The sequence below is a fragment of the Phoxinus phoxinus genome (genome assembly GCF_949152265.1).
Source record: "Phoxinus phoxinus genome assembly, chromosome: 11".
In the NCBI taxonomy this organism is placed as follows: domain Eukaryota; kingdom Metazoa; phylum Chordata; class Actinopteri; order Cypriniformes; family Leuciscidae; genus Phoxinus; species Phoxinus phoxinus.
This window is the reverse complement of record NC_136886.1, coordinates 25,722,984-25,750,239: the sequence shown is the minus strand read 5'-3', so window position 1 is coordinate 25,750,239 and position 27,256 is coordinate 25,722,984. Positions and strand designations below refer to the sequence as shown.

At 36.4% G+C, this 27,256-nt stretch overlaps 2 protein-coding genes across 2 annotated transcripts in view; both read right to left on the bottom strand.

Moving 5' to 3' along the window:
• unc80 (unc-80 homolog (C. elegans)) overlaps positions 1-2,618 on the bottom strand; it is a 54,498-nt gene extending 51,880 nt beyond the window's left edge. Inside the window, exons 1-5 of the mRNA XM_079627959.1 lie at positions 2,359-2,618; positions 1,917-1,965; positions 1,220-1,376; positions 820-1,115; positions 76-199 (exon numbers count right to left, since the gene is read on the bottom strand). Coding sequence (XP_079484085.1) covers positions 76-199; positions 820-1,115; positions 1,220-1,376; positions 1,917-1,965; positions 2,359-2,450 — 718 coding nt within the window. The 5' untranslated portion in view covers positions 2,451-2,618. The remainder of the gene's footprint in view (positions 1-75; positions 200-819; positions 1,116-1,219; positions 1,377-1,916; positions 1,966-2,358) is intronic.
• Positions 2,619-3,748: 1,130 nt separating this feature from the next.
• Positions 3,749-27,201, bottom strand: nomo (nodal modulator). Its single transcript, XM_079627947.1, has 31 exons — positions 27,015-27,201; positions 26,413-26,502; positions 23,740-23,785; positions 23,477-23,577; positions 23,295-23,401; positions 22,680-22,752; positions 21,637-21,789; positions 21,368-21,505; positions 21,042-21,131; positions 20,079-20,184; positions 19,775-19,925; positions 18,344-18,515; positions 18,119-18,260; positions 17,899-18,030; positions 16,782-16,918; positions 16,573-16,660; positions 16,429-16,492; positions 16,178-16,273; positions 15,862-16,062; positions 15,463-15,545; positions 13,680-13,839; positions 13,341-13,467; positions 13,114-13,227; positions 11,939-12,066; positions 11,045-11,186; positions 10,849-10,932; positions 9,313-9,423; positions 9,131-9,232; positions 8,854-8,973; positions 4,763-4,855; positions 3,749-4,648 (listed from the first exon to the last, which is right to left on the bottom strand). Exons 1-31 carry the CDS (start codon positions 27,150-27,152, stop codon positions 4,517-4,519), a joined length of 3,621 nt encoding a protein of 1,206 aa, XP_079484073.1. The 5' UTR covers positions 27,153-27,201; the 3' UTR covers positions 3,749-4,516.
• Positions 27,202-27,256: the final 55 nt, after the last annotated feature.

Below are 27,256 nucleotides of genomic sequence, written 5' to 3'. Positions count from 1 at the left end.
GCCACTGCTAAAATGGATCAAAAATGACATTGATGCTGAGGACAGAGGTGAAAGGTGAATTTGCAGAAATCGGACCTGTAACAATATTACGCATGGGTTTGACAAGGGCATAAAAAGCAGGGACATCAGGTTGACGGTGCTCCCACATTGGCTGCCAAATAACTAGCCCACCAGCCAGTCGAAAGGTGAGGTCCGACTCCTGCCAAATCCAAAAATATCAACAAAGTTAGCAGTTTAAACTAATTAATCAAAAAAGGAATATGCAGTCAAAATATTATGATGGATTTTGAACTGATAAAGTAGGGCTCAACAATGAGGATTTACAATTTTGACTTGCTTTGTACTACAAATTTACATCGGCCCCACCACAAAAAAATTATCTATTTCTATGACTCTATTTTTGCTAGAATTAGTTTTATTTTTCAGTGATTTAAGTTTGCTTTTTCACTCACTAAAATATTTTATAATTTTTATAATTAGAATAATGTAATAACAAAAATAATAATTTAAATATTTTGATTTTTATAAATAAAAAAACTAAGATGGAAATTATACAGCTGTAATGTAACTCCATAAATTCATAAACACACTTCTGCTAACCTCATCTATGTAAGCCAGCTAGATAACATCATCTAATGACAAATCAGAAGAATCTAAAACAAAAATGTAAAATCATAGAAAACCAAGAATTAATGCATCAACTATCAATGAATCCAAAATTTACAGTGACAACGCAGCGCTTGCACAAAAAGGCAAGTGACTCAGCAGACTATCCTTATTGTTGAGTCCTGACGAAAAAAAGCAATAAAGGGTTCCAACCTTGATCCGGTTAATGAGGGGAGCAAAGAGAAACACAAAGAGCTCCACAGTGGCCATGTTTTTGTGGTAGAGTTTGGCACGGGCATACTCATTCTCTTCAGTGGTGCTGCCATTGCGGTCTGTGAGACCCTGGTTCCCTACGGGCTGAAGGTAAGCACTACTGCCGCCACTGCTGCCCCCAGACCAGCCGTGTCCCAGGCCAGGCTCCTGGTGACACTCCTGCGCCGCTTCCAGAAGCATCCAATGTAGAGTGTGAAGGAGTTTTGTTTCAGCTACCCCGAGTTTATCCTGGTGTCCTGGTGAAGAGAGATTGTGGACACGCCAAGTTATAAAATTAACCACAAAATGAATTCACCCAAACACACATAATCTAGCAACGCAGTTTAATAAGTGTTCCTACCCAGCTTGTTGCGGTTCGAAAGAAGGATGGCAGTGCAGTGAAGAACATGAGGTAGAGCAGCCTGGACCAGCTCCCAGCGAGAGATGCTCTGGATGGCTTCAGTGAGTGCTGGAGAGAGCCCATGGAGTTTGTTCTCCACCAGCACCCGCTCAAATGACTGGCCAGGATTAAAAGCGTGAGACATACGAATAAGCAATCATTGCGCTTTTGGGGATTGTTACAATATTACTTGTACACAAGGAGAGAACAGAATAAACCAGACTGTCAGTTATCTGGCATAATAAGAATACAAATTTATTATTATTTATTTATTTATTACAAAACTATATGCAGATTTGCTTTATTTCTTACAAGTAAAACTCTGCGTCTGTCAATAAAACTAAATATTCACGATTAATTCCATGATTTCTAGTCTTGCATAGTCTTTAGAAAGCAGAATAAAAAAAGAGCAATGCACAAATCAGTATGATTTTTTTTAACCCCAATTTAAATTTTAATAACCCAGTTATAGGGACCTTTATTATTAGGCTATTATTTTTCATAACTTACCACGTAGGCCTACTACATCTTAATATTTACAATAAATCATGTTTGTGTTTAAACTTGTACATGAACCTCTGATTCAGGCTTATGGTATTGTTTTCCGAGATAGAGGAGATTATTCACAGGTGACACAGTGTTCACTTATTACACTCACCACACAGGAGGCTTCATACTGCTTCCCTAACTTCGGCCGCAAAAACGCGCTGAAACAGACACATCTTTCAGTTACATGTCTGTAATAAAACTGCATAAAATAACAGTCATAATCGAGCTGGCAAGGACAATCAGATGACTTTAACTGAAACTGAATTATGACGAACTCCGAGTAAGGCACTGACAGCAGTATTGCTCTATGAAGGTTAAATATTCGATTACATATTCTGCAAATTTGGTTCAGGGGTCATAATAAGACACACAAGGTGCGGCGGTGTATGGAAAAGATGACGCACGAGACGTCAGAAATCAATTCAGAAACCGGTATGAGAGATGCATACGAATGAGAAAGGCTCTGCGGGAGCCATACAAGAGAAACAGACTAATCACTCAAAAAAAAACAAAAAAAAAAACACCTGTTATGCCACGACTAAATCACTGACCTGGTCTGTCTCCATAGAAAGGTTTGGATCGGAAACGGGATTCCCCGGCAGTTTTCCTGGTCACTGTCATCCAAGCTCTTTCTTTTCACCATTTTTTGACCTGCTGGATTCAAGGGTGCAGACGTTCTGCTCAGAGATGGATTTGATTCACGGCATCAGTGATATTTTACATCGGCTCGTAAAATGGCTGCAGGTGTTGACTTGTGTCGACACCACCCCGCGGAGCAGCGCTGAAATCCACTTGTCAATTAAGGGACACTGACCACCGGTTTGAAGATTCGGCTTGAAATACGTAATCAATGAGACGGAGCGATGGACCCCCTCTGGGTCTTAAAAGCTCGAGATTCGCGCATAATTCAGCGTATAACAAATAATACTGCATGTTATATATTTGCTATATATTATCCAAACTGGTAATTCAGCCAAAATGTTACAGTTAAAGAAATAATATATGGAAACTCCTTGTAAGAATCTTTCAGAACCCTTTTGGTAACACTTATTTTATACTGTCATTGTTACACTATAACTATAAACAGTGCATAGCAATTAGCCTACATGCAATTAACCCTAAACCAAACTCTCATCCTAACCCTAACCTAAGTATGCTGCATGTAGTTAATTATTATTAGGCTACTTGGTAGCCTACTTAAATGTATAATTACACTGTAATATTGACACCTTAAAATAAAGTGTAACCTCCTTGTACTTTTAATTTCGGTTTCTCTATTTCTTTGGTGAGTAACACCAAACTACCACAGTTTTAGTGTTGTAATAATAACTTTAGTAATTGACAAACTATGGTTACCATACTCAATATATATGCCACAAAAGTGCACAATTACTTAGTAAGGACATGTTTGTTACTATTGTATGTCACCTCAGTAATATGTCAGACAAACACACAAGCTAGTATTCGGACTCTGAAGAGCATCAATAAATGTCACATATTCACTTTCATCAATCTGATTTCAAAAACATAGGATATAATAGGGTATTATTAATTATATGTTTTCCCACATACACATCTTGACCATGTCACTAAATCTTCTCTCAACACATTAAAAGAACAATTATGGTCTGTTTTTCCATCTGAACTTCAAATTCTGATTTTCCATCTGAAATTCCAATTGAGTGAAATAATTATATCGAAATGTACCGTAGTCTTTGGCAATAACAAAACCTTCAAATAAACATAAAAGCCTATATATAATTCCTAGAATTATATAGTGTAATTCAGATTAATTTCTTTGACTGATTTGTTTTTTCTGCCAATATTTACAATATTGCCAAAAATGCATACATTTGCATATAACATTTGATCCAAGTTTTTTACATAAATGACCCCCCCCCCCCTCTCAAAAAAAATAAATAAATTTACTAAGCACAATATAGTTTAGTAGATTCCAAAACACTTTATTAATTTTGCTCTTTCTATAACCAGACACTTTATCACATTATTTACCGTTCAATGAAGTGGAATGAATATGTACTAAATCCATCAAATGATAGGGAATTTTTTTATTTTCTTTAGGATATGTCTTGTTGCATTTAAACAAATGAAGGAAACCAAAAAAATCTTATAAAATTAATTATTTAGTGAATTCAATATAAATGTTTATTAAACAACTCTCCATTTTAAAATGTAGGGGGGTTTAAGTTTGCAAATTACAACTTTCTACAAATTCTAGTAAGGTTATATAAAAAACTGAACTGATAACTTTTTTTATGGGAGTGTGGGATTAATAAACTAGTCATTCAAGACACTACCGGAATCATCAAACAATCAATTCCTTGGGTTCTTACTCTGTATACTAGTGGAAAAAAAACTGAAAAAACAAAACAAAAACACACATTTGTAGTCTCTTAAATCAGCCGTCCTCCCTGAGCAATCTCTGAGCCACATTCACATGCTAGGGACTGTAAATTACAGGGATCTGTGTGACCAGAATACCACAGGCAAATAATCTTAAATAATCTGAGATTCAGAAAAACAAAATTAAAGATGTCCAAAAAACTTTGGCGACTCCAAATGAGGCTGTTTTTAAGAAAGGATTTTATGATCAGACCAACATGGTCTTATGTGTTGTCTGACACTGGATGCCTGTGAGATCTGAATGCAGCGATTGGCTTTGCCTTCATATTAGCTCATACTGGGGTTTCAAGTACGTCTTGTCTTTGGCCTCTTTGACTGTCGCTTGGCTTCATCCATAGGGATTCCATCCCCGCTTGTCTGAGCGAGTCCTAGAACACCCTGGATCTGATTGAACAGCTGCAGAAGAAGTGGGATCACCTTGGAAGGACACAATATAATTATTTACATAATGTCCAAAGAACTGCAGCTATTGTAAATGACAAGAATCTCTAAATAGCTTTCAACTATCCTGAAAGAAAAAGCAACAGGTACCCGCTCATGATTGTACACAGCAAGCAACAGCAGCAATGTCAGAGGAAGGGCGATGAAAGATCCTTGGGAAACATCTTGATCTGGCATTTTCCTCTGTTGAAATACAAAAAAAGGGTATACAAATTAGGGCTGAATAATACAATATTATATCTTGATACTTTAGCTGACGTATAAAAAATTATAAAAAATAATTATATACATTTACGTGTACATATATATATATATAAATTACATTAAGCCAATTTTTCAATCAGAGGTGTTTAAGATACTTCAATGTAATGTTTTTCTACACGTTCTCTTCATGTTTCTTTGTTCTTCAAAGAGCGTTGTTTTTGCAAGATGATTGCAATTTTTGTATAATTTTCATAATTTTACACCAGTACCTTTAACTAAATATGACTTTAAAGACTCATAACTCAAACTATAGCAAGGAGAGTCAAAAGGTAGATATCGTTTGATAGAACACTTTTCAAACTTTTAGAAAATATAAATTACATTTGGACATTCTCATGCAGAGACACTGCTAAAGACAATATTTATATATATATATATATATATTTTTTTTTTTTTATTATTTTTATTATGATTATTAAGTTTCCCTAAATGTGAGCTGCATCTGGATCACATTTTGTAGTGATAGCATAAAGTAATCAAAAGTTACAGCATTTGGAACAAAGGTAGCCTTTTTGTTTAGTCCACACACATTTGGAAGACATTTATAAAAAAAATGTTTTCTAAGTGACACACAAAACTAAAGACTCATAACTCCAAACCTATAGCAAGGAGTCAAACGGTAGGTATCATTTAAAACACTTTTATATTTTTTTGAAAATATACATTACAACATTCTCATGCTGAGAAACAACAAATATATATATATTTTTTTTTGCACATTTTTCTTATTTGACATGGAATAACTCAGGAAGGAAATAAGGTAGGAAGAAAATTATTTTTTGGTGAAGTCCCTCTTACTTGTGAGCTGCATCTGGATATTTGTTTTTAAATATTTGTTTTATATTATATTTTGTGGTGATTGCAAAAAGTAATCAAATGTTACAGCATTTGGAATCAAGATAGCCTTTTTGTTCAGTGCTTGACGCCCCCTAATGGGCATTTTTAAAATTGTTCCTCCATGAGGAATATCTTGTGATCAACACAATATAGATTTAGATTATATTCATTTTGGGCTCATTTTAATTGTAATATGCTGTAAAAATGGTGTGCCTTTCTCAATGATCTGTGAACGATCAGCTTTCATGAGCTGTATGATCTTTTTGACACATTGCAGTTCATAGTACAAAAAAGTATTTTATAAATTATGAAAAAAAGAAATTCTATTTATCAGCAAATAACTCAGCACTACTTAGGAGTTAATCAAATCGGCTACATTTATTGTAAAGTTCAGACTGTTCTATGACAAATTATTTTTTTTAACAGTCACTTGTTGCCACCTACTGGTGTAACGATCATCATCGATCCAATAATTATTTGAAGTGCCAAGTTATTTTCAAAAGGTGATTTATTTGATCACTACCTCGTGTTTATATCATCAGTGTTTATATTTGAGATATAAAGTTGTATCCTATTAATTCTGTGATAATATAAATACTTGTAATAGAAGTAATGAAACTGTGTGGTTGAAAAGACCATGAAGCTGTACCTATACTATACATGGCAAGTGCTCTCTCTGGCTCAGCGGCAGCGCCGACCCAGATTTGAATGTTCCAGTGTGATTTTGTCAAAGGTTAAGTAGACAGGCGAATCGTTGTCATTTAGGAATGAGATCGTTTGAGTGAATCTTTTAACGATTAAAGGTAGGGTAGGTCAGAATTGTCTAAAAAAAACTTTTATTCAAATTTGTTTAAACTGTCTTTATATACCAATGCATAATTAAAATGCAAGTACTCTGAAATAGAGAGTATAAAAAACCGAGTGGCTCTAGTGTATTTAATCTTCAATAAACACAGCTCATTAATTCCATTCACTCCCACCTAAAAACGGGTGCGCGACTGCGCGCACGTGGGCAGAGCCAGTAATAGCGGCGGTAGTCATGGCGACAGCCAATCCTGTGATTCGTCCCGAATGGAAATAATGAGCTGTGTTTAATGAAGATTAAACGGTCTAGAGTCACTCGATTTTTATACTCTTTTTATCAGAGTACTTACATTTTAATTATGCATTGATATTAGGGCTGTCAATCGATTAAAAAATTTAATCGCGATTAATCGCATGATTGCCATGAGTTAACTCGCGATTAATCACACATTTTTTATTTGTTCTAAATATACCTTAAATTAATACTTTTCAAGTTTGTAATACTCTAATCATTATGGGCATGGATAAATATGGATGCTTTATGGAAATGTATGTTTATTATTGAAACCATAATCAACACAGAGCATGAAGACCAGACATGTTTCAAAAGTCATAGATGTTTTTCAAAGAACTTGTTCATGTCTATTAGACACATGAAGAAAGAATAAAGAAATACCAGGTTCCCATTACTTCTCTTTCTTTGCACTGAGCAATTTACTAAACCAAACATCTTAGCTTTTTGCATGACAGGGCAGCTCTTCTGAAAATGCTAAATGTACATTTATTATTTATTATTATATTAGTTTGTCTCTCTGTGTGCCCATTTTGATGAAGCTACATTCTCAATAAAACTGTTTTCATTGTTTTACTGTTTCTGTTGTCAAACAACGGAATGAATATGAAATAGTGACTAAAACGCGACCCATACAGGGGCGGAGGGGCGGCTAATTGGGCTTAAGCCCCGAATGTTTTGTCAAAAGCCCCGAATGTTTTAGGTTTTTTAAAATAACTTCAACTTTGTTTCATTTCACAAAAGCTCTATTACCGTGCGTGGTGGCGGACGGTAATACATCGCGCTGCTTCGCGCATCACTCAGCTTGTTTGCCAACTGCCAATAAAAGCTAACGAATATATAGAATATAAATCTTCTTCTTCGTCGTTGTCATCAGGGGCCGGCGGGCTGTTGTATGTTTTCACCGGCGTCGTAGTGAGCTTACTGGCTAACCGGATGAAGTTATGGACATAACAAAGTTTTTTTATATGGACTAACCTCACCGGCCGGAGAGAGATTCAGAAGCAGCGTCGGACGAACCGCGGAAAAGGTATGCTGCGTTCACACCAAACGCGAATAGAGCGTCTGGCACGAGTGATTTCAATGTGAAGACGCGTCTGGAGGTCCTGCGGCGCAGATGAGGCATTTAGCGCGGCGCGGTAGACGAGAATTCACCTAATTCGCGCGTACAGTTTTTATATCATAATTTTCCCAGATAGTGTAGCCTATAGATTTTTAGGCATTCTATTATCTCAAACAGCCTGAAAAATAGTTCATTTAGCTGACGTAAATGGGAAAAAAAAATCCTGATAATCGGGATTGAAATCAAAGTCGTCTGATGAAATCAAATAACGTTACACATAAGATAACAATATCTGTGCTGTGATTTCGGCTATACTTGCATGTAAAATTAGAGAAGCAACATAATATCTGTGTTTAACTGAATTAAAGCGCTGCTCCTCTCTCTCTCTCTCTCTCTCTCTCTCTCTCTCTCTCTCTCTCTCTCTCTCTCTCTCTCGAGCGCGTGCTGGGAGAGAACCGGCGATTCTCAGAAACTAAATGGCGATTCTCAGAAACTAAATAAGGTTTGGGCGCTTTTTTGAAGAGAATACCTTTTTTGAAGGTGTCTGCAATGTCGCTAAGTTGGCAACACTGTGTATCTCCATTTCTCCAACTAGGGGTTGGGCCACGGGTCAAACAGAAAGTAAGCGCTGCGTTAATCGCGCGTTAAAAAAATTAGTGCCGTTAATATGATTTTGCGTTAACGCGTAATTAACGCGTTAACTTTGACAGCCCTAATTGATATATATAGAAAGTTTAATCAAATTTGGTAAAAAGTTTTTATATAAATCCTACCTACCCTACCTTTAATCGTGCAGCTCTACCAAATGGCAAATTAACTAATTGTACATGAACAATCTATTCACACAAATCGAATTATTCAGCATGTTTTCATCATTGAACAGAAAATAATTATGTATGTTTTGTGAGAAAAGGTTCTTACCTTAGGGTTAAAGGTTAGTGTTACATGTTTGTGGTAACCAGAGGACGTGAAAGAGACCTGTGGGAGTTTGATGTCATACTGGGAGTGTGGAAGTGATGTTTGCAGCATCAACACATAGCTCTGCAAGAGGACAATAAAATGAAATTAATAAATGCAAATTACCAATTTTTAAGCTGGTGGAAATTACTGGCAGAATAATATGAATATTGTGAAACAGATTCTAACAAAATAGGAGTCGTTTCGATGGAAAGACTCATTGCAAATGGAATAGATCTACCTCTCCATCACGTGGTAGGGAGGCAAAGTGGAAGAACAGGGACTGGCCTAGAGACACAGTCTGGAAGGGATTGTCAAGATTGTCACTCTTGAAGAGCTTCACCTTTAGAGAGGGAGGAACAACAATGACTTCAAGATTTCATCAAATATGAGAAAAATGAGATTTAGAGTTACTGCACCTACCCAGAGAGTGGGAAGATGATCAGGGGAAGTGATGACATTGCCACTCAGATCAAACTGGTTGATCTGTCTAAAGGCGATTATGTTTATTCCTTCAATATCAATGTTGCCCACCTAAAACAGTCCAAAAATAAATAATGAAAACTTCATATCCACCTTTTTCCTAACAAGCATACAGTTTGACTGAATGAGAGCTGTAAAATCTCCTTCAGACGTCAGGAGAATAACGTAACGCTTGGTATTTTGATGTGACGTGGTATAACAAGAATATCTATGGCAAGAGCTCTTTCAGTCTGTGCATTCTTTTTCTCCTGGTTATTTTCTTTTTCCTTCCACTGTAACGGCATGAAAAAAGACAACATATACTGTGCATTTATGGTCTGCTCTCCAGATTTAATTTATTATATATATCCCATGAATAATTCACTGGAATGCACGAAGAATGTCTTGTTTTTCTCCCCAAATCCTCACGTCTCTTTCCAGGTTTGTTTTCACACGGATGCTTTAAAATGTTTGTCTCCGAGTCCCCATTTCACTTCTTATCCCTAATAGGAGTGTTCACTGGAATGTTTCTAAAGCAGGTAAATACAATATTTATTGTCTATCAAAATGACTGAAATCACTTCAAAATTGAAATTGCTCAATGTTCCAGTTAATGAACAATTTTGATTAAATGTGCACTGTGTAATTTTTAGTGGCATCTAGTGATGAGCTGTGCAACCAACAGAGGTTACAGTGGCCGACGGGAAAAGATGACATCGTCTGAGACGATGCAGAGTAGCAAGTTAAGCAATGAGGTTTCTTCATAAAGATAAATAAAAAATTAGGTTTACTTAATTATTCCGTAAAACGACATGTTATTGCGAATATTATTGTTACTTGTTCATCATTGTGTCAGTGTTTTATTCGCTGACTTCAGCTAGCTTCTTTGCACAAAGAAAAACAGTGACGAAGGGCGTTTGTCCGTTTAGGGCTACTGTAGAAACATGTTGGTGCATTTCAATGTAAGGGGATCCGCGGTGTATGTAGATAGAAATGGCTCATTCTAAGGTAATAAAAACAACGGTTCATTAAGTAAGGTCTTTATACACCACTGAAAACATAGTTATGTAATATGATAATGCATTTCTGTCAACAGATCATCCTAAATATTACACAATGCACCTTTAATGCAATGTACAGACATATATTACTACAGTAATATTTAACAAGTCCGTATTATTGCTGTGGAAATAATCAATCTTTTGGGGTTATTCATAGTCTGCTGTGTTATTTGTCATTTGTTAAAGCTTTTACACTTTTAAATTTCCTTTTAATGTCTGATGGCTGAAGGCTGAGTAAAATAATGTCATATCATTGTACCCAGTTTATGAAAATGCATATTATGGCGTTCATAGAGCAAACCTTTTGCTGAATATTTACATTTTAACGGAAATTCCTCCAATAATTTCCGCAAAGCGCCATGGGGCGTAGGAAAAAATATGTGGATAAAATGTTTAAAAAATAAAACCCATAAGGTCAATAAATTCCAATACTCACCTCAATGGTTTTGTGTGGTGGCAATGCTCTCTCTATGTGATCGTTTCCTTCTTCTCTCAGCTGAATATTGTAGTTACACCCAGGCTGACAATTAACAAAGAAATGGCAAGCTTCATTTAGAATCTTAAAACGTAGTTTTTGTGAACATTTGTCAGTCGTATTGTTTATCTGAAGAGTTACTCAAGTAAAGTCTCACCCGCAAGCCTCTGAGTCTAAAGCGTCCCTCTTCATCAGTAACCGTGTCCTCATTGTACATGCCGCACTCTCCCTGCCCCACTGCCTCCACGGAAACACCCTGCTCCGCATCGCCACCTATTGACTGCACTGTTCCATAGCAGCTAAGATGCATGTCGAAATATACAAGTGGAAAATTTACCATTTACCAAATGTTTCGAAACATGAAAAAACTGAGACAGACCTCGGCAACGTCTCCAAGACGCTTGAAGAAACCTGCCTGTAAAGCTACCGGAAAAACTATGCACAAGTGTATCAAGGACAAAAGCTGTTTTAAACGCAAAGGGTGGTCACACAAAATATTGATTTGATTTAGTCAACAGAAGTTATTTGATGTATAAAATCTGTATAAAATGTATGACAGTATTTTTGAAAGCATCCACACTTTCTAGCATTTTTATACAAGTGCCTACAACTTTTCACAGTATTGTAGCTTTGCCGGAAGGTGTCTTCAAGTGTCTTGGATTTTAGCAGAATTTCTTTGGATTTAGTCTCAGTTTTTTTCATGTAATCACAGACAGACAATGATGGTAAGATCAGATCTCTGTGTGGAGCATACCGGCTGTTTTCAGACTCTTTGTGCATACAAATATCTCACTGGATTATTACAAATAATGACAAAAAGAATGTTTGGAAATGTAAACTGATATTTCCTACTGACACACTACAGCAAAAGATATAAATAAATGGGTTAAAACCATTCTTTCCCCTAGTAAAAAAAAATACTAACGTGCACAGTTACACGCACAAAACGTGACATTTGCGCAGTACTGTATGCGCATATATACAGTATATATATATATGCTGCTTTGTACTAAGTATTTTTACTGTCAGTGAACACTTGTGAACTGCTGACCTGTATGCAGTTTTGAAGCCAGTGATAGGAATATGGAGGACCTGTCCTTCCTCTACTGTGATCATTTGTGCCGAGGGCTCAAAGCGGAACTCCTTCATCATGGGCTTGAAATAGTACTGGCCAGGACTCTGCGATGGAGGGAGGAGAGATTAAGAAAATCTAGGTATTTCATTTTAACAATGTCTTTTTGTGGAACTCAATAAATATAAATATATATTCTCTTTTTAAAAAAATTCTCTTTTTTTTATTACATACATTAAAAGTCAGTTACAAGTCAGACTTTCATTGTATGAACAAAAAAAAAACTGTTACAACATTAAAAAAATATATATTCTTTTGTGTTTTACAGAAAAAAGTCAGACAGATTTGGAACGACATAAGGGAAAGTTAATTTCGCCTAGTTCAGTTGAACGGTGTACTGTATCATATTATATGATAAAACTGACGACATTATTAACGGTCTTCATAATTGCTTTGGAAGCTGAAGCTTGCGATTACCGTTACATTTCCGACACAACGCTTGAGGTGTTCAGCCAATCACAAAGTTCTGGGTCAGCTGGCCAATCAGAGCACACTACGCTTTTCGGAAGGAGGGGCTTTGTAGAAATGTACACGTTTTAAAAAGACTGGGCATAGGGGACCTACAATAAATGTAATGTGAAAAATTATGTATTTTTTGAACATTAAAGCATGTTAACATATTCTATTACATCCAGTATACAAAATAATGAACTTTGAAAATAGCATCATATGACCCCTTTAATGTATCCGCGTTTGGCTCGGAACACGCACACAGAAAGCCGCCTGGGGAACAGTGTCTCTTTTGCGGCTTAATGCGCTTTTAATAACACGGTTTAATATAAAACCCATCCTGCAGTTTAGCAATAGTAGACTGCATTTAACAACACTCATGTATTTGGCTGATTTAGATGATAAGCTTGGGTTTTTAGGGAGGAACGAAAGTACACCACTGTGAATGAAAGGAAGGTGCGCTGGATGGTATGTGGCAGTGACAATAATAATTTTACTTTGATTATCTTGTTTTCATAATCGTTCGGAAGCCAAATTCAAAAATCAATTAAGATTATTCGCACAGCCCCAGGGAAACAATGTATAAACGTATACATTTGATTGACACATCAAAAAGATGACCATAGTCACTGAAAAGACAGTACCAGGTTGTTGAAGGTGAGGAGGCCAGTGTCCTGAGTGAGTAAGTTTGAGCGGAAGCTGGCTCCACTGAGAGACAGCAGAACCCCTGAGAGAGGAACACCATCATCTGCCTTTATCTGAGGGGCAAGAAAAAATTTGAAGAAAATTAACCATTTGTTTCCTAGAAATGAAAATACAAGATGAAATGTGATCAACTAAGCTTATGAGAAGACGTAAATATGACACTGACCTCAAAAGTGACCCCTGCCAAGGCAAACGCTTTGAAGTCTCCCGTCTTTCCCTCCACTGGAGTCAGGACAAAGCCCTCTTTACTGGCACTGATGTCATACAGAGAGTCACTATGTAGGGGTCCAACACTGGTTTCAAAGGGAAAAAAGGAGTTTTCAATTTCTATTGATTAGAACGCTAGAGTACATTTTCAGCCACAATGACTGCACTTAATTTCTAAATATGCCAATAGTCATTCACTTTCTAAATCATAATTTTACACTAATATGCATTACTAAATACATAGATAAGAAAGCTATTAAATAAATGAATGCGGTATGTTCGGGAATAAGTGAGATACCTGTAGGATCCGTTTTCATCCGTGAGAACTGTAATGAGAGGGTTAGTAGCTCCACTCTCCTTAATGGAGATTTCCACACCCTCCAGTGTAGGCGACACCTGCCCCGTGAGGAACAGCCCTGCCCTGCCAGCAATCCCCACCATTTGACCTGGACAGTTCTCTGTCAGAACAAAGGATTGTATTACAGGTTTAGATATAATAAACTGGGGTAAAACTGTAACCAGGTTTTCTGAAGTACATTAGTGAGGCATTTCCCTATGGGACGCACATATGGAAGAAGTTTCTTACATTCTATGATAGACCCATGGGTTGAAAGAGAGTGAAAATACTTTTTTACAAAACTGATTTTATCAATATTTCAGATATATACGAGTTGAACACACCAAGTAATATCCAAATGTCATTTTTCATGTTGAATTTACTAAAACCCCAATTAATAACCATCAACAACAATTTATAGTTCTTATAAGCCCCTATACCTTATCTTGGCCTACATCAGGTGTGTCCAAACCTGCTTTAGGAGGGCCATTTTCCTACAGAGTTTAGTTCTAACTACATCCTGAACCAGCTAATCAGTGTTTTTGACTAATCAGTGTTACCAGGGGCGGAGTGGGACCAAAAAATCTACCGGGAAATTTCGTAAACCACCGGCCCTTGAGGGAGGTGGGAGAGGTTTATTTTATTAAGTTGTCAGTCGTAATTTGCAGGTGAGTCATGTCCCTCACCACTTTTTGAAACATTGAGGCACGGATGTACCCAATACAAATAAATAAAACATCTCCAGTTAACTAGCAGAGCATTCATTTAATTCGCAATTAAATAAGAGATCTAGCGCTAATATCGGTTGTTTTTTAAATCAGCTGAGCGCTCGTTGCTGCTGCTATCAGTGTCATGGATACAGTGTTCTCTTGTGGCTCGCGCACAGTCTTCACTCAGATGCGCTCTTCAATCTTTCCGTTGCGGAGACTCTCTAATCGTTCCGGTGAAATCACAAAAATAATGCACACAAACGTGTCCCTGCTTGATATAGACTGTAACCACTGATATTCGGTTTTGAAGAGAGAGAAAAAAAAAACTATACGAGCGCGGATTAGAACCCGCAACCTCTGACACACTTGCCAAAAGATCTACCACTAGACCATTGAAGAACTCAATCAAACATTGTGGATCGATGCATTTATTTACGGCTTGAGCAGAGAGGCTGCACAGTTTGACCAGCAGGCCGCCGGATGGTATTGTTAAGAACTTGCAATGTATAACTATATTATCAGACCAGCCCTCGCGGCCTCAAAACACCACCGGCCCACCGGGAAAAGCCCCGACTCTCCCGATTGCCACTCCGCCCCTGAGTGTTACACACTTAAATGGATTTAAAAACCCATGTCATCATTTACTCATATTCTTCAAAACATCAGAAGAAAGAAATGAATACAGGCTTGGAACAACTTGAGACATAATTTTCATTTTTGGCTGAACTATCCCTTTAAGGTACTAATATGCACTGTTTTGGGTTAAATACGGAATAAAGTTGTTCCTATATGGGTACTGCCCCAGTGACAAGCTATTGTTCCCCTAAAGGTACATTTTGCTAATTTTTTCAGATTTTTTGTACCGATGTGAACCCCATGAATTCGGTTGTCAGTCAGTGTCACGTTATGTATAAGAACGAATGAATAGAACTTGTCTACAATTTGTTTTGTATTTGTTGTGAAAGTGCTTGGACACAAAATACATCTATTATCATAATAAAAAAAGGTTTCAGAAGTTTGTATTGCACTCTAACCTCCAGTGATTGTGGCCTCTACTTCAGGAGGGTAAAACAGAAATTCTTTGGATGAAGGTGTGACTGTGATCTTCTCCCCAGCCCTGAAATAACCAACACAGTCAAGATATAAAGTGAACACCAAGAAATTCATGACTGGTACGAAATACAAGGTAATGCACTTTCTTTGAACACTGATTTTACGATTTTTTTCCTAAAGCCCAAAGTATACTTTGGCCGTCCACGTTCCTTGGCGGTCCGTGCACTGTCCGTGTGACGTAATTTTCATCATCAGGAGGGTCTGTGGACGTCTGCGCACACTGTCCACGTGCAGACGGACTTTTGTGTCCGCATGGACGAGGCGTGTACAACAAAATGCGCTGCGGAAAATTATAGCAAACATTCCTCAAAAGATCTTACCGTGCCCAATAGGAGAATTCATAGTGGAATGGCTCATGGAGTTCATCTGGTTTCTCCTCCACAGGAAGGCTCTTCTCCTCTGCTCTTTCTTCCCTCTCCTTCCTGCGGGCAGCTATTTCCAGAAGCTGCTGCTCTCTTCGCTCTTCCTCGTTTGAGCGCAGGGGCCCCAGAACCAAAGCAGGCTCACTCTCAATGGAAGATCTGCCAAAATAATAAACAAAGAATACCGGGATTTAGCCATTAATCTGTTAGAAAGCAACAGACACACTTGCTTTATACTTTTAGAAATGCATTAACAATGTTCCGTCGCACTCACTTGATGGTGACCGTGACATCCAGCATCTTATCAGTGGTGATTAGTCCTGTCATGTGGTGTCTAACAGCAGTCAGGGTTAAGATGCTTGGAGCAGACCTAAGGAACAGGATGAAAAAAACTGTGTGGATTAGACTTCCTTCAATAATGTTACACAAGAAGCACATACTTCAAAAGAACCGGATCAAAGGATATAAGAAGCTGTGGCAACTACTTTGATTTTAATAAAAAGCTTGGGACCGGCAGTCACATACGTGTTGTAGGTGTAGTAATCCTGTTCAAACTGGTGACAGGAACGTGGAGTCACTTTATAAACACCTTAGATTGAAAAGAAATATGTTAAGTACTTTAGCCTCTCTAAACTTCACCAACAAAACTGAAGGAAAGACTGAGCTCACCTGGTTTGGACAGACAGAAGCGATTGACTCCTTTGGACAGATTGTAAATGCCAACGTTCTCTGGTGAACTGCCATCTTGGAAAAATTCCTAAAATTATAGACAAATAATACATCGTAATCATCTTTACCATTTTAGACTAGTAACAGCGTATTCTGGCAACTATGTGTTCAATCATCATCATAAAAAAAAAAAAAAAATCAGGCCTTACCAGAGTAATGGCATGGGACAGTGAGCAGCGCAGCAAGTATCCAGTTTGTCTGAACTCCACTCCTTCTACATATGAGTCAAGTACATCGATCTCCACTGACTTATGCTTCCAGCACCACTCTTCTTGGGTGATAGACACTGTGATAACCAGAGGTTGTTAATCTTTTTCTTAAACTGAATGTCTATACTGCTGAAAGGCTGCACGATTTCCAAAAATCATAATATGATTCATCTATAATATATTGCAATATAATAAAACTTTAACATAATTATAAACATACAAACATATATGGAAAATGGAAAAGCGACACAAATGTATTTACCGGAAGTCTTAGATGTGTATTGTACATGGATTCTGCAAACAATTCTTTTTTTTAAAGTGGTGGGTGCAAAGCTGCAATTTGGCAAAAAAAACTGGTGGGAACATATCCCACACGCAAATTACATTCTCTACTAAAGAGCAATTTTATTTTATTTCACATTTAGTATTATTGTTTTCATTAAAACATATTTAGAGAAATTTTGTAATGAGAAAATACTTTTATCCGAATACACATACAAATTATTGCAACAGATACAGATATTGGCATCTCTGCACACCGCTAATTATCACTACTATTATTATGTAAAAAATAGATCATTTTGCTCCACAGCAAAATGATCTATTTAACAGAGCTTTTATGCCGAATGCCCTTTTTGACTTGTGCAACCCCAGTGCGCACGCACACACACAGTGGGGGACTTCTTACTGTGGCAACAGTGCTACCCACTGAGCCAGACAATTTTTACTACACATGAATAATAATATTACAATAATATTCAGTTTCTTACTATTTTTAATTAATTGTGTGTAGTAATTTATACATTGCCAAAGACAGCAGTAGGTGAAATCTGCAGGTTGACAAGGTCTAACTGTTTAGAACCTACTCAAGGTCTCCTATTAAGAACAAATCACACTGCACCAACAGACTTCGACCAACACCAGATAAATCACCAGATTGCAGTCTGTCGCTTCTCAGACATTCCCCGCCCAAACAAACGGTGACTGAACACGTTCACTCGGCTAAAACTATTTGCATACATATTTAATAACATCATTTTAGTAAAACAGGGCTTACCTTTGTACTTGCCGGGTAGCACATTATTAAAAGTAAAGCTGAGAGTTTCACTGCTGCCAGACAACTGGAGGTTCTGCCTCTCTCCCTGTCTGCTCACAGGCTGAAGGGTGACTGTCAGATCTCCACATGCCACTGATGGCACAATTCAATCATTGAGACAAAAACAGAAAACACACGCATCTAATCGAATTTGATAGCGGGCATTAAAAAAATATCTTACCAAGACAGGATACAGAGCCAGAGACAGATGCTATGAACTGCGTGAAGAGAAGATCAGTGATAGGATGGTCCAACAGTGAAATATCGAGAGAGTATGGCTGAAGAGCGAGCCCAGCTTTTACGTCACTTTCAGGAAGGGTCACCTGCAGTACAGCACACAACATCATTTAATTAACGTGCAACTACAATAAGTGTCAAGTGGCGGTACAATAGAAATTCTCATTACCTGCAAGCTGTAGTCCCCTGGTTTGACTTGAAAGCAGAATGATCCATGACTATCACTTTCAACTGTGCGGAAAAAGCCCTGATCCTGGGTCGTGAGAGTAACTTTGTAGTGCCCAAGCTGTTTAACAGTCTCAGGAAGACGGGTGACCAAGATGTGACCACACACGCTGAACCTGCAAATGACAAAGTGGGACAGATTTGTTTAATCAATCCGATCAAGCGGATGCCTAAAACTACAGGGCAGAGACCTAAAGTCCTTGTTCTTCCTCTGACCACAGGTTTCTGGCTGGAACCGGTAATAATCATTTTGACTCACGACTGTGCTTTGAACTGCACAATAGGGTTTAAAAGAGTGCGATCACTTAGACACAAAACATAAAACTGATATGATTGCGAGTCACACCTACGGACAAGTGTCAATCAGTTCACCTGACTGTGGAGGAAACCTGCGATTTGAACTCCTATATGATAAACAACATTAATGTTTGTTCATGTATTTTAGCAAACAGTTCTGTTGGTAGGAAAACCATGGTCTCTAATATATTATCAATATTGATATATTATCAATATTATTGACTCAACAAGGTGACATGGTTGTCAATATGAGAAATAATCCATAACATTTGAAATAGAGTGATTTAGTATAATAAAGTTGATTAATTATGCAATCTTACCATACTGGTATGGCAGATTTCAATATTTGGTGGTTTAAATGCCTGCTTGAGGTCTTTCAGTGGTCACGTCCGTAACAGAGAACTGTCACACTCGTAACATTGTTTTTTTCCTCATAAATGTTATCACTAAAAATGTAATAAAATGAACATTTTATGTTCGGTGGAGTCAACCCTTCTTCATTAGGTTGGTATCGTAGTATTACTTTTGGTTTGCGCAGTGTAATTCACATTATTCATAAAAAAATATGTTGTCACCTAAAACTTTTTTTTGTCACGTCCGTTACGCATTTATATTTCCCTCATCTAAAATATAAAAGGCGTGTGTAGATTTTTCTAATGTCTGGACTCCTTTATTAAGGGATTATGGATATGTAAACAGACGTTTCAATATATTGGTATTAAATGGATTTTCTGAGATTTTATATTTCAAGTTATGACTGCAATGTCACGTCCATAACGCTGGAATTGCCCCATTTTGATATGTTAATATACATTTACATAAAGCGATAGACATTTTATACAGTGGTAACAATAAATGTATATCATCATACAAGCCCAGCCCCATTTGAAAATGTGCTTTATTGAAATGTATTGAAAAGATTTCTGGTACAGGATATACAATCCTCTATTCCAGACTCTAAAAACACAAACAAATATATATATACATATAACATATTTGCTTTATTTGTGTAATTCCGCTAGGTGCCACAGAAATTACATATTTCAACTTTAAGGACAATTCTTATATGCATACTCACCCTGCAGTGATGATGTCTGGCAGCTGAGGGGTGCTGGGAGCAATCTTCACAGTGACTGGCTCAAAGAACATCAGCTCCTTGTGTGTGTTGATGGTATAAGTGCCTGTGGTCATATTCTCCAATCGGAAAGAACCATCTTCATTAGTTTCCACTGTGAAAGAGACCAGGGAGGAGGCAAAATATAAATGCATTGCAATGTGTTAATTTAGCATACATTTGTTTATTAAGCATGAATTGTTGGGTTCTTAGGAGTATACCCATGGCTAATTATGTTAATTTTACTTAAGCGTAGCATCACATTTACCTTTAATTTGGTTGTTAAGCGTAACTACAGCCTCTGCAACACCCTCTCCATTGGGGCTATTCAGAACTCTGCCCATCACAGAGAATCCCATGACCCGGAATATTGGCTGAGAGACAAAATAGGAAAAACTTGTTAGGAATAGGAAAAAAATTGAAATCAGGTTAGGCTGCTGAGCAATTGTTTCATTCATGAGTTAATTAATTATAATTTTTGTGTTCATTAATGATTTAATGTCCATTTGAAGACAGTACGTAAGCATTACTACAGTTCTTTTAATTGCTTTGGTTCAATTTCCACAAGTAAGTGGTACATTTCCAAAAATCTTAGTACTAACCCTAATTCTACAACAGATCATCAAAAATGCACTTTTATTTTTAAACATTTAAAATTTTCAATTATGTTATGTACAATACACAAATAGGCGTTTCAATATAAACATTTCAGATTGATCAAAAATGCATCAGAAGGAGATGCATCAAATACAGGTATTTAATATTACAGTGTGCCACATCATTATAATATAAACAGAGGGCTTACCATGGTAGAGACAAACAAATTACTGCAACTCACCCAGAAAGGGTTAACTACACTATAGACTCCGTCATTTAGTACTGTATTGACAGCCAACGTTATAGCAACAAGGCTGATTTTTCAAACATACTGAAAATCTTGCATTATTTGCTACTGAATTAAATTATTGTAAAAAGTACTGAATCATATATCTTATTGTATTATTCTGGCGATTAAACCAAATGTTCTCATTACATATTACAATGATATCTATTGTGTTTTGAAACAATGATTTTGTGGCAAGAAAATATGTACAGTTTTTAAAAATGTACACTTGTGAAAATAGTACCAAAGCAAATAAAAAAACGGAATAACTGTATCTAACCATAATTGCCAACTGATGTGTTAATTCATGTCATCTGTAAGAATAAGTCATAGAACTGAGAAACTCACCTGCAACATTAAACTGTTGTGTTGTACTTTGAAATCCATACGAGAAGGAGCAACATCAAAAGTAATTCTCTCTCCTCTGTAATATGGGACCTGCAATTCAAGAAGAGACAAGCTAATAAACTAATACTGACATTTGTGCTTTATCATTACAAAAAAAACTTATAAAAAAAGGCAGCAGGAGATGGAAATAAATGTCACATTATTTTAATTAAAAAAAGACAGGTGTTTATATATTATGCTTCAGTGTGCCAGTAGTTCACAATTCACACTTCCAAAAACATTTAATATGGAAATTAGTGACAATAAAAGTAAAAACAGCTTCTTACCACAGTGTATTCACCACTGGGAAGACAGGGAAAGGAGAAAGTGCCATCCTCACGCGACTGGGAGCTACACAAATACACAAGGGAGGGGTCGCCGATTAAAGCCCCATCCACAGAAGCCACACTGCAGCCATTAATATCCTGGATAAATAACACATTTGTTTAGGAAAGGTTTACCAGATAATAGATGATGATTCTGTGCTTTGAGAAGACATTATCATATTATAGAATGACATATACGGTTGGCTTTTGAATCTAATTAAACCATTTACCTCCTGTGTTACACTGGCAGAGTAAAGGAGGAAACTGACTCCCTTCATGGGTTCACTATCACTCTGCACCTCTCCAGAGACATCATAGCCCTTTACCACAAGAGGAGCTGCGGCGGGGGCATTTTCATTCGACACAACCACAGTGGTTGAGCTCTGTGGGGAGGGGAGAGTAAATCAACAAGATTTCTTACAACAATATAAAAAGCTGGATAAAATCTGATTTTTTTCCCAGTTAAATGATAAGAAAATCATCATTTTAGACCCTAGTGATCGTGTAAAAAAGCATGGAAGGACTATCTTGGGCCCCTGTCATGGAATGTTAATACTCAAGTAATAAAAAATGTGGGAGTCCATACCTTGATTATTGTAATGCTTTATATCTAGGTATTTGTTGATCTTTATCATTACGTCTACAGCTTGTTTAAAATGCAGCAGCCAGGTTATTGCTCATAAATACAAGAAAAAGAGACCATATTCCTCCAGCCTTGGCCTCTCTTTGGTTGCCTGTCAAGTAGCGAATAGAATTCAAGGAGTAAGTGTATGTTTTTAAAGCTCTTGACAGTTTGGCCCCAGTTTATATTTCATAGCTTATCAATACTTACTGTTGCTGCCCCTAGGTTGTGGAATGGGTTACCACGGTCATCAACATCGATGTACATGTTCAAGTAGCATTTAAAAACGGACTTGTTTTCAATAACTTATACTGTACAATAGTAGCATATGTGGCTGTAGTTTTTATAGTTTAGACTCTTCTGCTGTCTTATACCTTCTTATTTGTTTTTACCATCTTACTTTCTCTTTTATTATTCAGCACTTTGGTAAACCTTGGCATTTTTATAAAGTGCTTTATAAATAAATTTTATTTGATTTAACAATAAACTCCAGGCACACACAACTGCATTTATATTTAAATTAGATGCTTTGACATAAATGTAATGTATGAACAAACATAGTAGAATGAAATGTAGTGGCAGCTTTCTTTGGGTTTTGACCTATTTGTCATTGAGAACTATTTTGTCAACAAGCTAGTTTGTACTTTATACCTGCTCCAGGGTCCATGAGACATGAGAAGCGGTGATGTCATAATTTCCTGGAAGCACCTTGAGAAAAGAATATCTGTAAAACAAGCAAGATAGATAGGGTAATTTGTTAATGGAGTATTTGTGCAGTAAAAATCTGAAATAACCATTTAATCATTATTTTATATGTCATAGATATGTTATTTTTTAATAATTTCAAGAATTCATTGCATACTTCAAACAATTACCATACTCATAATTATTTTTAAACAATAATTTATCACAATCTATCGACCACCAGTGGAGTGAAATCTGAATTGAATCTGATTTCTCAGTCTATAGCCATTATGACACCTTAACTTAAAATAATCTATATGCAATAGTGTAAATCAGAAGTATCAAAAAAGAAGGATCAAAGTTTCGTTGCATTCAAACTTTAATTTGCATGATGTTAAATGATCTATGGATTACAGGGTGTTGTCTTGGCTCAATTATATGTTAAATTCAGTTTTTAGACAAAGCGGTGCAGAGTGGGACCATATTAAGCCCATTGTGTCAGAAGAACTTTTTCAGGATTAGTGTCTAGTCAGACCGTGTCTTACCGGTTTATTTAAAAAAACAAAAAAACAATCTACTCACTGGCCTCCAGGTTGGGTGAGGACACTCTGAAGAACATCATCTTCTCCTGCTTTTCTCAAACTTACTTCAATGCCAGCAGGCCCCAACAAATGCCCTTTACTCAAGACCTGAATGAGTGAAAATAAGCTGGGGTTTTTTTACCTTACCAAAAACTGAGTCAGATGTACAGAATGTAAACTTACAGTTCCCAGGACTGAAAACCCTGTAAAAACGAAGTTGATGTCTTGTTCTTTAGTGCAGATGTCAGTAATTCCATCCACATGTAGGTCCACAGTTGTTGGTTCTGCATACAGATAAAGCATAACACAATACATCACAGGTGAATGGCAAGCACAAGTTACACCATGGATTGATAAAGAGCAGATTTAAGAGTATACATGAACTTGAACTATTGAAGATTGAATTATTCACGATTTTATCGCATGAAATCATATCGATTTCTTACCAAAGCTCCATCCTGACGGTGGTTCTATCTTTAGAACAAAATCACCCTGTAAAAGACGGTAGTCCCGATTAGTGCAAACATACACATAAGCTACAATCATGAACTTTGTGCTGCAGATTAATTGGCTCCTCAATATTTGCCAGAGTTCTTAACCCCCTACACCTCGACGCTTGATCTCCGCTCCTCCGAAGCTGGTCTTTTAACTGTTCTGCCAACACGTTTGAGGTCTATGGGTGACAGGGCTTTCGCTTCTTAAACTTTGGAACTCTGCTTTCTGATATTAGGCAAGCGGAATCTCTTAGTCTTTTTAAATCTTCCCTTAAAACAATTTTAAGGGTAGCTTTTATTTGATTACTTTATACTTGTTTTATTTTATACTGTTTTGATAGCATGCTTTTATTTTGTATTGTGTATCTGAATGAATTTCTCTTTTATGAATGCACTTCTTTTAGGCCTATATGATTGTATTTCTCCTTATTTTATCTTATTCTTATAAAAGGCACTATAAAAATAAAGTTTTTTATTATTATTATTATCAATGTTTTATATATGTTATATATATATAGGCTATAATACATATTTTTTTTCTTAGAATCATATATATTAATAAAAAATATAATAAATAAATAGGCCCATAAGATACAATTTTATTCTGTGAAAATTAATAATATTTTATTTATATAATATCATATTATTATATTCAGGGGTGCACATCACTGGAGATGCTGCTTGGTACTCGCACTTTACGAGGCACACTTTTCCTACAAGCTGCCTAAATGTAAAATAACTCTTTGTTCACTACAGAAATTAATGTGTTAATGTCTTTGTTAAAACTGTATTTTTTAATAGCATAACAACCACATACATAGACATATAAACAACATTTAAAAACTTGATTTTCACCACAGGGGGACTTCAAGCACCATGTTACTTTCAAAAGGTGATTTACTCCCTTTTGATCGCTTCAGTAGACAAGACGTCAGTGTTTGTTTATATACGAACTATAAACTTTTATCCCAGTTTTTCTAAGATAATATGAATATTTATAAGGATTCTGTGATGTTGAAAAGATATGAAGCTTTATACCTATGACAAGTGCTCTCTCTGGCTCAGCGGCAGCGCCAACACAGATTTGAGTGTTCCAGTGTGATTTTGTCAAAGGTTTAATAGACACAGGCGAATCGTTGTCATTTAGGAATAAGACCGCGTGGGTGTTTGCATGGAGATTGTGATCTTTTAACGATTACCAGCTCTACAGGAAACTGCTTCTCTGATGGTGTGAATTAAGGTGAAGCTGCAGGTATAAGGATGAAATACTGCATTGTAAGAGCCTGGCAGGCGGTCCCTCAGCCTGCTCAACTCCTGTTCCAGTTAAAAATAGACAGGCATGTCAAAAATTCATTTTGTCCCAATTTACACCATCAGAGAAGCTTGCAGCAATTTGCGAGTCCTATGACAATACATGATTAGTTTAAACTCTACTGGGAAACTTCACCATTCTGCAGATTAGGGCTGCACAATATATTGAATTTCATAATGCATTACAAATAAATTCACAAGGGTTGCAATATGCATTGCAATTTGATTTTACTGCATCAATCCGGAAAGTTATGGAGATGAAAAGAGCAGAGAAACTTCTAGAAACGCACCCGTTTTCTGGTATAATGTGCATTGACCGGCAGCAGTGATGCATGCGTCAAGTAAAGAACCTGCAACTAACCCTAACATGATAGCTGGACTGTCAATGGAAGATGGCCTGTTGCTGTCATCTATCTTCAAGGTAGCACGGTGTTTTCCTCCAGTGCACTTACATTTTCCTGTTATATTCTTATTTGAATAATGAATATAAAGTCAAGCAACTTCAGCTTGTCCCAAGTATCTTTATAATACTATTATACATATTTCCTTAAATATATATGAAAAATTATAAGTTAACTAAATATAATTTACTATGAGGGATCTAACTCCACGTTTTCTGTAATATTATTCATCATTTAGTTATTTAAAATAGTCTTCCAATTTCTGCAGACAATGTATAGAATGCATTTATACATTTATGTTTGATTTTACAGCCTTTAATTTGTGCATTGTTTAGAGAAGAACACATAGATTTGAAAAATGTTTTGTCAGTAAAGTACGGAAAAATAAAATTAGGCCTTTATCTGATTAATTGATTTATCATAGAAATAATATACACATGTACTGAATATGATGATCAAAAGTGATTTAGTTGCAACCATAAGGCCAACTTTTTAAAATGAATTTGAAACAATTATAAATAAGCAATGTGAAGAAATATTTATGTAAATAGAAAAAGCGGAAAAGAGATTAATAGTCAAATAAATTTAAGCTCCACTCTCCACATAATTAGCTTATATTGATGTTGTAGATGTCATTTTGCACAAGTACATCATGTAAAATAAGCATATTCTTTACTATTTTATTTCCATTAATGCTAGATGATACCTTTTAAAGAAGGTCATTTTTACTTTAGTTCTTTAAATAGAATGTACAGGAAACATACATGTTGTAGATGTCAGTTTTTCTATGGCTTAAAATCTAAAAAGAAATAGTGGAATCACTATATTGTGTAGCCCCACTACAGGTAAGGCAATCTCAATGTTCAAGAAAAAGATTCAGAATACAAGACATTCTAAGAATTACAGACAGTACCTTGTCATAGAGGGGGACCATGAAGTAACCATTGATTGGTGCACAGTCAGTCTGATATTTCAGAGAGCCCTGCTTAGTGTACAACTTTATCTGTAAAGAACACATACATAGTTAAGTTTGGCCATCAACTCATTTTAAATTCATTTAACTTTTTACAATGTCATTGCATTTACATATCTCAGTCAATTTTCGTTAAAATAGTAATATACACTATCATACTTAATCTTTAAAAAAAATTAAACACTTGCTAATACTGAGAACAACATGGATTGCTTGACCAATGACTACCTATATGCAGTTAATTCAGAGAGTTTCAGTGATTAACTTGAGTAAGGCAAATCTAATTAACCGAGACTGATCTGTGATAATAATATTAAACATGCTTGAACAAATGCTGACATTGCTTGACAGGTAGGTAGCTGTCATGCAACCTGCTACATTCACGACAGACGGATCAACAGATTATGCGATCTACAACCAATAGGCATTACTTCTTAGGAAAGCAGATGACATATAGATCAGAGAATCAGTTCAGTTCCGGAACTGCATGCGCTAGCTAGCCAGCTAACCATTCTTAACCCTACATCTCAAGTCTTTCTTACCTCAATGACAGAGTAATTGATTTCCACGTCTGACTTGACAAAACCCCCACAGCCTACCAAAATATCATCAGTACCATTCACAAATGTCAAATACAAAAAAGATAGAATAAGAATCACTAGCTCTTTAATTCCACCCATCGTGCAGCGCTGGTGTAGCGTACTGACGTACGGTGAACATGGCTCAAATGAATTCAGCCAATCATTTTAATGGATAATAATTTTAGCTTATTTCTATTGGTCAG